At 37.9% G+C, this 16192-nt stretch overlaps 1 protein-coding gene across 4 annotated transcripts in view; it reads right to left on the bottom strand.

Moving 5' to 3' along the window:
- CEP350 (centrosomal protein 350) overlaps positions 1–16192 on the bottom strand; it is a 159991-nt gene that overhangs the window by 52540 nt on the left and 91259 nt on the right. For all 4 annotated transcript variants that reach the window (XM_018060668.1, XM_018060670.1, XM_018060671.1 and 1 more), the window contains 4 exons: positions 14333–14502; positions 6729–6925; positions 5918–6102; positions 5366–5453 (listed from right to left, as the gene is read on the bottom strand). In XM_018060668.1, the coding sequence (XP_017916157.1) occupies positions 5366–5453; positions 5918–6102; positions 6729–6925; positions 14333–14502 (640 nt within the window). The remainder of the gene's footprint in view (positions 1–5365; positions 5454–5917; positions 6103–6728; positions 6926–14332; positions 14503–16192) is intronic.

The raw sequence follows: 16192 nt of genomic DNA, 5'->3' as shown, positions 1-16192 counted from the left end.
ATGCCAACAGAAAACACTTAAGACAACATTGCATCAAGCATTCTCCACACAGGATATTATTTTCTGTTGCTGCTGCTGCTGCTAAGTCACCTCAGTCGTGTCCAACTCTGTGTGACCCCATAGACGGCAGCCCACCAGGCTCCCCCGTCCCTGGGATTCTCCAGGCAAGAACACTGGAGTGGGTTGCCATTTCCTTCTTCAATGCATCAAAGTGAAAATTGAAAGTGAAGTCGCTCAGTTGTGTCCAACTCTTAGCGACCCCATGGACTGTAGCCCACCAGGTTCCTCCGTCCATGGGATTTTCCTGGAGTGGGCTGCCACTGCCTTCTCCATTTCTGTTGCTAACAGTGCGCAAAAGATGACACATTTCACCATTGATAATCATATCCTTTTTTATCATAAATTTCTTGTAATCTGTTTTCTCATCAATAAAGTAAGCATAATAAAGATGTGAATAACTTATTATAATTTCTTTAAATCATGTTTGAGAAATTTTGAAACTATCTGAAAATGCAGGAAAGTGCACAATAAACATCTAATTTCCAAAATTAACACCTGTTAATATTTTGTCATATTTCCTCTTAGTCTTAAATTTTATAAAGAACTAAAATATTATAGATAACACCAGTTTGCAAACCCCCACCTCACTCCCTAAAGGTAACCACTACCATGATATATACACTTCCATGGTATACAGCTTTTTAAAATTCTTCTACAAATATTTGTAGTTACCTGCAAAAATAAATATACTGCTTGGTTTGTATAATGTTTTACAATATTTTATAAATAATATCATACATACATATTTTCAATCTTGCTTTATTTACTAAATGTTGCTTTTATATGTCTCCATGTTGATTTGTCCCTAAATTCTGCATAAAATTACACTGGAGGTATATATATTTCATGGATCTGTTACCCCTATGGTTCGATGAGGTTGCTGTCTACTATTACAAATAATACTAAAATCAACAGCCTTTCACTTTTTTGTCTCCTTGGGCGCATGTATAAAATTCCTCTCAAGCACAGTTCTCAAAGTACAGCCCATGGTCAATAGGGGTTCCTGAGATCCTTTCTGGAGACTCTCAAACTATCTTCGTAACACTAAGACATTATTTGTCTTTTCACTCTCATGTGTATACAATGGCATTGTGTACATTTTTAAGAAAATAATTCTATTTTCTAAAACAAACAAAATTAGTGAAAAGAGTAGTATTTAGATGTTTGCAAATCTTTATTGTCTGGCTTGATTTTTTTGTTCGGACTTGAGTTTTGGGGTTAAAAAAATTTTTTTTAGGTAGAAGTATAGAAGAGATAAGAAAGCCTTCTTCAGTGATCAATCCAAAGAAAGAGAGGAAAACAACAGAATGGGAGAGACTAGAGATCTCTTCAAGAAAATTAGAGATACCAAGGGAACATTTCATGCAAAGATGGGCTCGATAAAGGACAGAAATGGTATGGACCTAACAGAAGCAGAAGATATTAAGAAGAGGTGGCAAGAATACACGGAAGAACTGTACAAAAAAGATCGTCACGACCCGGATAATCACGATGGTGGGATCACTCACCTAGAGCCAGACATCCTGGAATGTGAAGTCAAGTGGGCCTTAGAAAGCATCACTACGAACAAAGCTAGTGGAGGTGATAGAATTCCAGTGGAGCTATTTCAGATCCTGAAAGATGATGCTGTGGAAGTGCTGCACTCAATATGCCAGCAAATTTGGAACACTCAGCAGTGGCCACAGGACTGGAAAAGGTCAGTTTTCATTCCAATCCCAAAGAAAGGCAATGCCAAAGAATGCTCAAACTACCGCACAGTTGCACTCATCTCACACGCTAGTAAAGTAATGCTCAAAATTCTCCAAGCCAGGCTTCAACAATATGTGAACTGTGAACTTCCTGATGTTCAAGCTGGTTTTAGAAAAGGCAGAGGAACCAGAGATCAAATTGCCAACATCCTCTGGATCATGGAAAAAGCAAGAGAGTTCCAGAAAAACATCAATTTCTGCTTTATTGACTATGCCAAAGCCTTTGACTGTGTGGATCACAATAAACTGTGGAAAATTCTTCAAGAAATGGGAATACCAGACCACTTGACCTGCCTCTTGAGAAATCTGTATGCAGGTCAGGAAGCAACAGTTAGAACTGGACATGGAACAACAGACTGGTTCCAAATAGGAAAAGGAGTACGTCAAGGATGTATATTGTCACCCTGCTTATTTAACTTCTATGCAGAGTACATCATGAGAAACGCTGGGCTGGAAGAAGCACAAGCTGGAATCAAGATTGCCAGGAGAAATATCAATAACCTCAGATATGTAGATGACACCACCCTTATGGCAGAAAGTGAAGAGGAACTAAAAAGCCTCTTGATGAAAGTGAAAGAGGAGAGTGAAAAAGTTGGCTTAAAGCTCCACATTCAGAAAACGAAGATCATGGCATCCAGTCCCATCACTTCATGGGAAATAGATGGGGAAACAGTGGAAACAGTGGCAGACTTTATTTTTTGGGCTCCAAAATCACTGCAGATGGTGACTGCAGCCATGAAATTAAAAGACGCTTACTCCTTGGAAGAAAAGTTACGACCAATCTAGATAGCATATTCAAAAGCAGAGACATTACTTTGCCGACTAAGGTCTGTCTAGTCAAGGCTATGGTTTTTCCCGTGGTCATGTACGGATGTGAGAGTTGGACTGTGAAGAAGGTTGAGCGCCGAAGAATTGATGCTTTTGAACTGTTGTGTTGGAGAAGACTCTTGAGAGTCCCTTGCACTGCAAGGAGATCCAACCAGTCCATTCTGAAGGAGATCAGCCCTGGGATTTCTTTGGAAGGAATGATGCTAAAGCTGAAACTCCAGTACTCTGGCCACCTCATGTGAAGAGTTGACTCATTGGAAAAGACTCTGATGCTGGGAGGGATTGGGGGCAGGAAGAGAAGGGGACAACAGAGGATGATATGGCTGGATGGCATCACGGACTCGATGGATGCGAGTCTGAGTGAACTCCGGGAGTTGGTAATGGACAGGGAGGTCTGGTATGCTGCAATTCATGGGGTCGCAAAGAGTCAGACACGACTGAGCGACTGAACTGAACTGAACTGATAGTTGATTTATAATACTGTATTAGTCTCAGTGTACAGCAAGTGATTCAGTAACACATATTTTCTTCAGATTATTTTCCATTATAGATTATCATAAGATATTGAATATAGTTCCCTGTGCCATAAATAATTCCATGCTGCTTATCTATTTTATGCATAGTAGTTTGTATCTGTTAATCCCATATTCCTAATTTATCCTATCCCATCCTCCACCATGGCTTGATTTAAGAAAAAAATACCATGCACTGATTATTTGGAAAATGTCTAGTTCACTCAGTTATGAAGATCTTCCAAATGTTCATAAATTTCATTATACAATACCAAGAAAATCACAGTTATTATCACTATGATCTTATAAGAAAAATTCTTTAGTTTTCGGTGGTAGATAGAAGTTTTTACCATTGGCAACAAATACTGTCAATTGTCTTCTTTGAAGTACAAGCACACTTTGTTCATTTTTGAGAAAATAACTGTCAAATACCCTATTCTGAATAAACATAGTTTGTCTCTGGATAACTCTTTCAGGTAAGAACAGTATTCCACGAAAAAATGTGGCTAGCTCAGCATGCAGCTGAAACAACTGTACAAATGCTTTCCCATGAGTTAATCACCTTCCCCAAATATCCAGGAAACGTGCATTGCAGGCTTCCCATTCCTGTCACGCAGAACATGAAAACAAGTACTCAAATGCCAACATAATAAAAATAATTTTACTAGACTTAATCAAGACATTCTTTAGTGAAATTAGCTTTTTTTCGCTGCAAGTGTATGGCAATGGAAGATGAAAGACTACTAGTAGTTTGGTGCCACTGCCTTGATTTGTGCTAAATAAGGCCTCAGCAGTTTTACCCACCATTGCTGTTGCACCATTTAGTGCAAATATCAATACATAAAGACGGCAAATTCACATCAACCTGTCCTCATGAAAACAGTTTTGATCTCCTTGTCCCATGAAAAAGGTCTAAGGGATTCCCAGATCAACACAAACCACCTACTAGCTTAGGCCCAAGTTTCTAAATCAATTAATGCATAATTTCACCCAATCCAAGACTAGCAGAAAGAAAAAAATTTTTTAATGGGTTTTAACCCACTCCAGTGTTCTTGCCTGGCAAATCCCAAGGACAGCGGAGCCTGGTGGGCTGCCGTCTATGGGGTCGCACAAAGTCGGACATGACTGAAGCGACTTAGCAGCAGCAGAATTTATTAAATATTTACCAGGCAATGTGAAACACATTTTATATATGTTACCTCATTTAATCCTCACACCCACCATATGAAGCATAATCTCACTTCAACAAGATGAGGAGACTAAGTCTCAGAGAGTTACTTAAACTTGACCATGATTACACATTTGCAACTGGCAAAGCTGGAATTCAAGTAATAACAACTAACATTTATTGAGCATTTACCTTTGTGCCAAGGTCGGTTCTAAATTTATTCTATATATTACTCATTTATTCCTCTCAACAACAAAGTATGTTATTACTATTATGATCAGTTTACAGAAAATGAAACTGAGGCACAGATAAGTAACTTTTCAAGATTATAAAACTAATAACTGGTAGATCTGGGATTTTAATCTAGGCAATCTGAATTTAGGGCTTCCCTGAAGGCTTAGTGGTAAAGAATCTGTCTGTCATTATGGGTCAATCCCTGGGTCGGGAAGATCCCCTGGAGAAGGAAACGGCAATCCATTCCAATATTTTTACCTGGGAAATCCAGTGGACAGAGGAGTCTGGTGCGCTCCAGTCCAGGGGCTTGCAAAGAGTTGGACACGACTCAGTGACTAAACAACAACAGACAATCTGAATCTAGAGCCTGAATTCTTAACCATGACACTACACTGCCTCTCCAGGATTCAAATCCCAGGTCTTGCTAGGTCCACTAAGCCTAAATATTTGTCAATTTGTAATTCATGTAACTTAAAAGTCTATTTAGGGAAACAATGACTAAAAAGTTAAGCCAACTAGACTCACAAATATTATAATTTTTAAAATACACATATCAAAACACAATTGTACAATATTTTACACAGCAAATGAAAGCAGAAGGTTTGACTTAATACGGTATTCTGTTAGCAGTGAAATACAATCCTAATTTAGAAGAAATATAGCGGGCAATCAAGCAATTCTTGCAATTATAGTAGTAGGCATAAAGAGTGGTTAATATCAACTAAATCTCCTTCAATGAGATAATAAGAAAAAAAGATTAGGCAAAATAATAGATTTCACAATCTAAATTGTCCCCTTTGTTTTTCCTAACATACCTTTTCTTGCTGCAACCTTAAGAGCAAACCACGCTGTTTCTTCCGGAGTGGGGGCATTTTATCATCTTCACCTTTATCTCGTAGATGTCTGCAATCATTCCCATTGAGACAAAATTAGTTTAAATTCCTATTCTAATATCAAGAATTCTCAACCCCTTAAAGTTTTTAAACCATGTAACATTTTCAAATGTAGAAAACAGTTGCTTCATCCAGCAATTCCTATCCCAACCAATATTTTATTGGATATTTGATATAAGCAAATCTTAGACTATGTCCTTTAAAGACAGAATAGCTTTGAGAATCTATAACACAATAAAGTAATTAAGCATAAAATAACAATATAAGAGTCAGTTAAGTGATGAGAGAAATGCAAAGAGAATTTACGAGTAGGAGGTCTTGAAAGCAACATGATTCAACAATGACTGCTATACTTCTAGCCTGAGAAACAGGGTTGATCAAATTAAATGAGGAAACAAAAACATCTTTAAAAACAAAGCATTTCATGAAAGGAGAAACTGAACAGTCAAAACTACGTTCATTGAAAGAACTTACTTTTTCTGATGCTCTAACCAGGCTAGTTCAGCTTTAGTTTTCTCCTTCAAGGCCTTTTCACGGAGACGCAGGAGTGAAGACTGGTGAGCTGCTCTCATTTCCTCTTCTTTCATATACTGTCGAACCATCTCCATAGTAAATTTAGAAAAGCTGTCTTGTCCTCCTGAGAATGGCATGCTTAGCTCCTGAGTTAGAGAGTTTAAGTCATCTTGATCACTGTCTATACCTTTTGGAACTTAATTAACTTCATTAAAAGAGGTATGCACTTATAAAAATATGTATATAGAAAGGCTGCCAACCATGTTAAAGAACATTCTTCAAAAAAAAGGCACATGAGAGAGAAAGTAACACTCAACTGCTAATTTATTCACTCAATAAAATTTTAACAAATAACCAGAGTAAGTCAGGCACTGTCCAAGGGGATGTAAAGATGGTAGGAATTTGTCCCTGTTATCCAAAAGGCTTAAAATTTAATAAGAAGAATTATATAAATGCAATTTTTTAAATGGAATAAAGTGTTATAAGACTGAAGTGAATGAAAAAGCTTAAGACTTAACTTTGGCTCACATCCTCAAAGGTCTTATGTATTATTTCAAGGAATATGTTTGCAAGCTACTTTATAAGGAAAGAAAAGCTAAATTCTATACTCTCCCCGCCCCCCCCTGCCAAAAAAAAACCCAAAATTTGTACCTTAGGAAAAATATTCTGGTAGCTGACAACTGAGTTCAAATACAAAATGATACTTCACACCTTTGAGAGAGCATATCCACAGCTATATATGAAGTATCTCCACAAATAAACTGAAACACACCTTGGCAGAGGACAGTGTAGTCTTTTCTGGAGAAGTTTCTTCATCAGAGTCATCATGATGGCCTCTTTTCTTTTCCATGTTAAATCTGCGATGACTCTCAGAAGGTAATAAAGATCGAAATGATTTTTCTTCTATTTCATCTTCTGTCATGGATTCATCAAATTTCAGGGAATATTCTGTTGCAACAGAAGTTGAATCTAAAAGAATATGGAGCAAGTAGACATTATCATTACAAAAGTTTTAGTAGATATTCAATTAGTAGACCCTGTTGCATCTTTACAGGACCATCCAACAAATTAAAGAACTGAACACTAGTTATTAATAGGCATGGAATAATAAGCAAAATTCACTCACTTTACAAACAAGAAACAGAAAAAAACCTAAAATATCTAAAAATACTAGTACAAGAAATATGGCAAAAGTGTAATGTACTTCATATATAAAGAGCTCTTATAAGTCAATGAGAAAACCAGTGGATGGGGTCACAGAGTTGGACACAACTCAGAAACTGAACAACAAATACCCCTACAGAAAAATGAAAAATTGCCATGATATGATGCTTCACAAAGGAAATATTAATGGCCAAAATTAAGTTTTTTAAAAAAGATTAACATGACTAGAAGTCAAAGAAATGCAAATGAAAAAATTTTTAGAAATTCCTCAATCCCATGCTTAATTAAAAACATAACAGCTCTTTTAGGTTGGTTCCTGTGCGCCTTTGACATTCCCCCTGCCCTCCAATCCTTTCTTTCACTTCATATTTTCCCTGTATAGTCCTAGAGTCAGTCATTTCTCCAAAGAGCTCTGGTTTCTTTTACTGGAGAATATTTAGAAACCATAATCTTGGCATGGTTGTCCTTAAAACTACTAGCACATTGTTGCTTGTCCACTCTCTCTCAGTGGACAGAGCAGCTCTCTTCACTCTCAGTGGAGAGAATCAAGTAATATTAATAACTGCAGGCATACTAACCCATCTACACACACACACACACACACACACACACATTCCTGTATACACACACACACGTTCCTGTATCCATCCACCCATCCAAACATGATCCATACTGATGTTTCTGACTCTAATCCTGTATCACAGGATTCATTCTAGTCTTCCTTTCTTGTATGTCTATAGTTTCTGTCTCCAACACTGAGAAATCTATTTCCCACAATTTAACATCCATTTACTTATCTGTTCAACACCAACAAATACGAAAACAACTGTAAACTGTCCATCTGTGAAAAACAAATTTACCAACTAGAATACAGTTTTTATACTATTCCTTTTGTATTTAGGCTTACAATTCCTACTGGAAAATACCATTTTCCAAACTTATCTGGGCCAGCTCCTTTTCCCTCCACTCCCACCCCTTCAGTGTGGTTACGCTATTCATTTGTACTGCAGTTAGGTTGATCTGTCACAGACTGCATTCCATCCTGGGACCTCCCCATTCCAACATCCAGGTTGGGGTGTGTGTATGTGTGTCTTTAGTTTGCATACGTTAAAGCTTACTCTTTGTAATGTACAGTTTTAGGGTTTTGACAAATGCACATAGACAGTACATGCTGAACACACAATACCTTATTACGTAACAGCTGTTTCACACTAAAAGCTCTTCTGTGCATCTCTCTGTAGTCTATCACTTTGTCTTCCACTTGATACCTGGGAAATAGTCATCTGTTTTCCACCCCTATAGTTTGGCCTTTTCCAGAATGTCATATAAATGGAATCATACAGTATATATGATTTGGGGGCTTGCTAACTGCACTCAGTAAAATTCACTTAAAATTGATTCGTGTTGGTCCATGAATCAAATCATTCTTTGTTGAACAGTATTCTACTTCACAGATTTAGCAGTTTGTTTATCCATTCCCCTCATGAGACATATTGATTACTTCCAGTTTTTTAGAAATTGTGAATAACGATGCCATGAATGTTAAACATATAGACTTGTGTGTGGACTTAAGCTTTCAGGTCACTAGGTAAATACCTAGGCAATGACTGCTGGGTCATTATAAAATACTGTGAATATGTCATCCAGAGGCACCATGCCATTTTACATTCTCATCAGTGATGAATTCAAGTTCCTGGTGCCCAGGATCCTTGCCACCACTTTGCTGTTATTTTGGATTTCAGTCATTCCGATAGGCAAGTTACACCATCTCACTGAGATTTTAATTTTCATTTGTATGTTTTCTTCAATGAAGTATGTTTAAATCTCTGCATATTTTTTAATTGGGTTGCTGATTTTCCTGTTGAGTTTTAAGAGTCTTTTATGTACTCTGGAGATAAGTCCATTATCCAATATGTGTTTTTGTACAAATATTTTTTAACAGTCTGTGATTTTTCATTATCTTAATAATCTCTCTCACAGAGCAGAGTTTTAAAAATTTTAATAAAGTACATCTTGTCAATTTCTTCCTTCATGGATTGTACTTTTGGTGTTATATTTAAGAAATCATTGCCAAACCAAAGTGACTTAGATTTTTTCTTGTTTTCTTCCTCATATTAGTTTTCCAAAGTTTTAATTTCTTTGGATCTTGGCTGCCCCATCAATTCTAGCCACTTTAATTTTCTACAGGCATGTCCACTGTTGGATAGCTCTAATGTCTCATCCCACAGAATCCCAGAAGTCTGAAAGCTTTCCTTTTTCATCCTGTCTCTTGCCCTTTAATCCAAAACGGTTGTATCTCTGCTCATATAATCCCATCTGTACTCCTGGCTTCAGCTGAACATGCTGAGGTGGCTGATTAAATCCACGGGCAATTTCTTTATGAAGTAACTGTCTACTCGTGCCCCCTTAGTGTTCTCTCCGGAACTCGCTTTCTCCTTTTTACACAACATGCACAGGCTGAGAATTTTCCAAATCTTCAAATTCTGGTTCCTTTTTGCTTAATAATTCCTTCAATTTATTTCTTATTTCACATTTTACTATAAGCAGAAACTAGGCCAGGCCTTCAATGTTTTGTTTAGAAATCTCCTCAGCTAAATATCCAGGGTCATCACTTTTAATTTCCACTCTCCACAAAACATGGTCCACTGGAGAAGGGAATGGCAAACCACTTCAGCATTCTTGCCTTGAGAACCCCATGAACAGTATGAACAGGCAAATATGTATGACACTGAAAGATGAACTCCTCAGGTCAGTAGGTGCCCAATATGCTACTGGAGAAGAGTGGAGAAATAACTCCAGAAAGAGTGAAGGAATGGAGCCAGAGCAACACCACCACCCAGTTGTGGATGTGACTAGTGATGAAAGTAAAGTCCGAGGCTGTAAAGAGCAATACTGCATAGGAACCTGGAATGTTAGGTCCATGAATCAGGACAAATTGGAAGTGGTCAAACAGGAGATGGCAAGAGTGAAACATTGACATTTTAGGAATCACTGAAATAAAATGAACTGGAATGGGTGAATTTAACTCAGATGACCATTGTATCTACTACTGTGGGCAAGAATCCCTTAGAAGAAATGAAGTAGCTATCATGGTCAACAAGAGAGTCCAAAATGCAGTACTTGGATGCAGTCTCAAGAATGACAGAATGATGTCTGCTCATTTCCAAGGCAAACCATCCAATACAACAGTAATCCAAGTTTATGCCCCAACCAGTAATGCTGAAGAAGCTGAAGCTGAATGGTTCTATGAAGACCTACAAGACCTTCTAGAACTAACACCCAAAAAAGATGTCATCTTCATTACAGGGGACTGGAATGCAAAAGTACGAAGTCAAGAGCTACCTGGAGTAACAGGCAAATTTGGCCTTGGAGTACAAAACGAGGCAGGTCAAAGGCTAACAAAGTTTTGCCAAGAGAAAGCACTGGTCATAGCAAACACCCTCTTCCAACAGCACAAGACAAAACTCTACACATGAACATCACCAGATGGTCAATACCGAAAACTGATTATATTCTTCACAGGCAAAGATGGAGGAGCTCTATACAGTCAGCAAAAACAAGACCACAAGCTGACTGTGGCTCAGATCATGAACTTCTTATTGCCAAATTCAAACTTAAATTGAAGAAAGTAGGTAAAACTAATAGACCATTCAGGTATGACCTAATTCAAATCCATTATGATTCTATAGTGGAAGTGACAAATGGATTCAAGGGATTAGATCTGATAGAGTGTCTGAAGAACTATGGACAGAGGTTTGTGACACTGTACAGGAGACAGGGATCAAGACCATCCAAAGACGAAATGCAAAAAGGCAAATGGTTGTCAGATGAGGCCTTACAAATAGCTAAGAAAAGAAGAGAAGCTAAAGACAAAGGAGAAAAGGAAAGATATACCCATCTGAATGCACAGTTCCAAACAACAGCAAGGAGAGATAAGAAAGCCTTGCTCAGCTATCAATGCAAAGAAATTGAGGAAAACAACAAAAAGGAGAAGACTAGAGATCTCTTCAAGAAAATTAGAGATTCCACAGGAACATTTCATGCAAAGATGGGCATAATAAAGGGCAGAAATGGTATGGACCTAACAGAAGCAGAAGATACTAAGAAGAGGTGGCAAGAATACACAATAGAACTATACAAAAAAGATCTTCATGACTCAGATAACCATGATGGTGTGATCATTCACCTACAGTCAGACAACTTGGAAAGTGAAGTCAAGTGGGCCTTAGGAAGCATCACTACGAACAAAGCTAGTGGAGGTGATGGAGCTATTTCAAAGCCTAAAAGATGATGCTGTGAAAGTGCTGCACTCAATATACCAGCAAATCTGGAAAACTCAGCAGTGGCCACAGGACTGGAAAAGGTCAATTTTCATTCCAATCCCAAAGTAAGCCAATGCCAAACAATGTTCAAACTACCGCACAATTGTACTCATCTCACACACCAGCGAAGTCATGCTCAAAATTCTCCAAGCCAGGCTTCAGCAATACGTGAACCATGAACTTCCAGGTGTTCACGCTGGATTTAGAAAAGGCAGAGGAACCAGAGATCAAATTGCCAACATCTGCTGGATCATCAAAAAACCAACAGAGTTTCAGAAAAACATCTGCTTTACTGACTATGCCAAAGCCTTCAACTGTGTGGATCACAACAAACTGTGGAAAATCCTTAAAGAGATGGGAATACCAGACCACCTGACCTGCCTCCTGAGAAATCTGTATAGAGGTCAGGAAGCAACAGTTAGAACTGGACATGGAACAACAGACTGGTTCCAAAAAGGAAAAGGACTACATCAAGGCTATATATTGTCACCCTGCTTATTCAACTTCTATGCAGAGTACATCATGAGAAATGCTGGACTGGAAGAAGCACAAGCTGGAATCGAGATTGCTGGGAGAAATATCAATAACCTCAGATATGCAGATGACACCACCCTTATGGCAGAAAGTGAAGAGGAACTAAAAAGCCTCTTGATGAAAGTGAAAGAGGAGAGTGAAAAAGTTGGCTTAAAGCTCAACATTCAGAAAACGAAGACCATGGCATCTGGTCCCATCACTTCATGGCAAATAGATGGGGAAACAGTGGAAACAGTGTCAGACTTTATTTTTTGGGGCTCCAAAATCACTGCAGATGGTGACTGCAGCCATGAAATTAAAAGACACTTACTCCTTGGAAGAAAAGCTGTGACCAACCTAGGCAGCATACTGAAAAGCAGAGACATTACTTTACCAACAAAGGTCTGTCTAGTCAATGCTATGGTTCTTTGGGTAGTCATTTATGGATGTGACAGCTGGACAAAAAGAAAGCTGAGCACCGAAGAATTGCTGCTTTTAAACTATGGTGTTGGAGAAAACTCTTGAGAGTCCCTTGGACTGCAAGGAGATCAAACCTGTCAATCCTAAAGGAAATCATCCCTGAATATTCACTGGAAGGACAGATGCTGAAGCTGAAACTCCAATACTTTGGCCACCTGATGCAAAGAACTGACTCACTGGAAAAGACCCTGATGCTGGGAAATATTGAAGGCAGGAAGAGAAGGGGAAACAGAGGATGAAATGGTTGGATGGCATCACTGACTCGATGGACCTGAGTTTGAGTAGGCTCCGGGACTTGGTGACGGACAGGGAGGCCTGGTGTGCTACAGTCCATGGGGTCGCAAAGAGTCGGACACAACTGAGTGACTGAACTGAACTGAACTGAACTTCCACAAACACTAGAACAAATTCAATTAACTTCTTTGCCACTATATACCAAAGATTGTCTTTCTTCCAATAACACATTCCTTGTTGTTGTTTAATCACTAAGTGGTGTCCAACTCTTGCGACCCCATGGACTGTAGGCCTGCCAAGGTCCTCTGTCCATGGGATTTCACAGGCAAGAATACTGGTATGGGTTCCCATTTCCTTCTCCAAGGGATCTTCCTGACCCAGGAATCGAACCCACGCCTCCGACGTTGGCAGGTGGGTTCTTTACCAGTGAGTCATCAGGGAAGCCCAAGATGTTCCTTATTTCCACCTTTATCAGACTCCATCAGAATCACCTTTAATATATATACATTCCTACCAATAATATCTGCAGGGCAATGTAAGCTTTTTTTTTGCATGAACCTCAAAACTGTTCTATCCTTTACTCATTATCCAGTTTCAAAGCCACTTTCACACTTATAAAGTATAGCAGCACCTCACTTCTAGGTACCAACATCTGTATTAATCAGCTAGGGCTGCCATAACTATAGACTACTATACCCCTATATTAGGGCTTCCCAGTGGTAAAAAACCCACCTGCTAATGCAGGAGACATGCAAGAGACACTGGTTTTGATCCTTGGGTTGGGAAGATCCCCTGGAGGAGGAAATGGCAACCCATTCCAGTATTCTTGCCTGGAGAATCCCATGGACATAGAAGCCCCTCAGGGTATGGTCCACAGGGATGCAAAGAGTCAGACACAACTGAAGTGACTTAGCCTGCACCCCTATTTTATACTCACTATAAAACTTACAAAAATATATATTTAAAGGATAAATAAATTTAAATGTTTTCTTCTTACTTTCCAAAGACTGTCTTGCCCATCCTGCTTTGAACAGAGTTTTAGACTATCAATCAAAAACACTACTTAATGAAGTTATTTAAGAGCATATCTAAAAATGGAGGCTGTTAATTTGTTGACTTAATGTATTAAAGGTGCCATTTGTTGCCAAATTTTATTTTCTTTGCTGTATTATTTACTATTCATGATTTGACAGGTGTACACGTTTAGTTTATGATCCAGGAGGAGTTAAGTAATGAATTTATTCTAATTAATATATCTGATGGCATCATCATTTATAAGAAATTGTATCCTTACTATATTGTTTAAAATTTAAAGGTCTAATAATGTATTTTCCTTCTTATGGCCATGTTACACACCTACAATAGGAGAAAAGTAATTTTTTCCAGTATTGAATATATATTTTCCATTCACATGCACATTCTCCCAGATTTAGTTTTGCCTGCCTTTAGGATCATGACACACAATCATGTAAAATATTAGCAAGGTTACTGGCCTGGTGCATTTGAAACAGTTTTACCTGAACACATTTAATATCAAACATGAAACCTGTCTGTAATATCACCATGTTCTAACTATATTAATTAGCTCAGTCACAAATATCTCAAAGGGTTCTAGAAGCCTCCCCACATAAGTAATTACACATATATGTGCAAACAAAGTTACCTTTTTCATCAGGAAGAGATGGTACACTATCACTTCGAAAAGAATCATCAGCAGCGGTCTGAACCTGTTCATCAATAGAACTCTCCATCTTTTCACCACGATGTTTCTTCTCATTTTCCTTAGAAGATGGAACTGAAGGACTTTCTTGACGGCTGCTACCACTACTACTCCTGTGTAGGCATATTATGGAAACAAATGAGAAAAAAAATTAAGGCAACAAAATATGGATATAATTTCAAAGTAACTTATTTGACCAAGGAAATGTGCCTTATGATCAAGATTTGAAACAATGAAAGATATAAAACATAAAAATGCCACTTAGACATAAGTCTGAGGAGAAACTATTTTAGAAAAGATGAGTAGCAGAAAAGAAGGTTTCACTTTTAAATAGTAATGATGGGGAATCACTATTCTCAGGCTCTCATTCCCTTTTTGCCTTTCATTTTAAAATCAATCAATCTACTGGGAAAGGGGGCTTCTCCTTGCTGTTTTCACTTCCTTACTTTTCATCAACCTCATAATTTATTGAAGCCTGCCTCATTTCCCACCTGTTCTACTGGAACTGTTCTTGTAAACTCTACCTAAATTCTAACTGTCACATCCAATAGATAATTTCTTTTTCTACATCAGGTGATATGAATCTCTTATCTCCTTCCTTTAAAAGCTTGTGAAGCAAATGTAGTAAAATGTTAACATACTAGAGTAATCTGGAGGAAAGATATTTGGGAAACTTGTATTATTCTTGCAATGCTTTTGTAAGCCTGAAATTATAACAAAATTAAATGATAAAAGGGCTCTCCTTTCTTATATTCCCTGACTCTACTCCCACCTGCTTCTCTCCCTACCTCCCAAGCAAGTTTCCTGTATTTCTTTCACTTCCTTTTAATTTTTCTATCTTTTCTTAAAATGATTGTGCTTCTTAGGGTTTTGGTTTCTTTCTCCCTTATGCTATATACTCTCCTTAGACAATCTTATGCATATCTATAATTTCTACTGCTATCATCTGGAGTAAGCCTCAAGTCTGTATCATTAGCTCTGCCCTTCTCCTTACTTTAAGCCTCGGGTTTCCAAATGCTTAGCGAACTTGTTTTAAAGTTTAGTATTTTCCTTCCTCTCTCTTTGCTTTCCTTAATTTATCTATTCACTAAATATAAATACGTAGCCAACCATGAGCCAAGTTTTAAGGTCCCCTGAATAAGCTATTTCCCTCTTGTGACACGCCCTACCTTTCCTCTGTGCTTAATGAATTCAAGACTCAGTTGAAGTAGCATTTCTGCAAACTGTTTGTAGACCCCTTCTCTACTCTCAAGGAGGGTTTGGTCACTTCTTTTTCTGTGTTCACACTGTGTGTGCAGATTTCTATGATGGTACTTATCAGAATATTACATAATTATTTGTCTGACTTAATAAATGTTTTTAAAAGGATAAATTGTATAATAAAGCTATCAGGTAAAAGAATGCAAGAGACCACAAGTGCTTTGGAATCAGTAGGGTATGCGGTTAATCTCAATTCTTCTACTTAGCAGTTATGTGCCAATCATTCAGTCAATAAACATGTAGTAGACTGCCTACCTATGTACTTGGCATATTGCTAAGCTCTAGGGATACAGGAATGACACAGTCTTCATTAGCCTATCAAGAAGTGTTAGTAAGGATGTGAAAAATCTTTATATTCCTGGTGAAAATGTAAAATGGAACAGCTATTTTGGAAAACAGTTTGGCATATCATCAAGATATTAAACAGAGTTACAATTCCTAAGTATATACCCAAAAGAAATGAAATATATCCACACAAGAATTTGTACATGAATGAATCAGTACACAGTGGCACCGTTCACAAGGGCCAAAAAAAAAATGAAA

Source organism: Capra hircus, chromosome 16 (assembly GCF_001704415.2).
Source record: "Capra hircus breed San Clemente chromosome 16, ASM170441v1, whole genome shotgun sequence".
NCBI lineage: Eukaryota > Metazoa > Chordata > Mammalia > Artiodactyla > Bovidae > Capra > Capra hircus.
The sequence above is the reverse complement of the archived record's forward strand: the minus strand, read 5'-3'. Positions and strand labels throughout refer to the sequence as shown.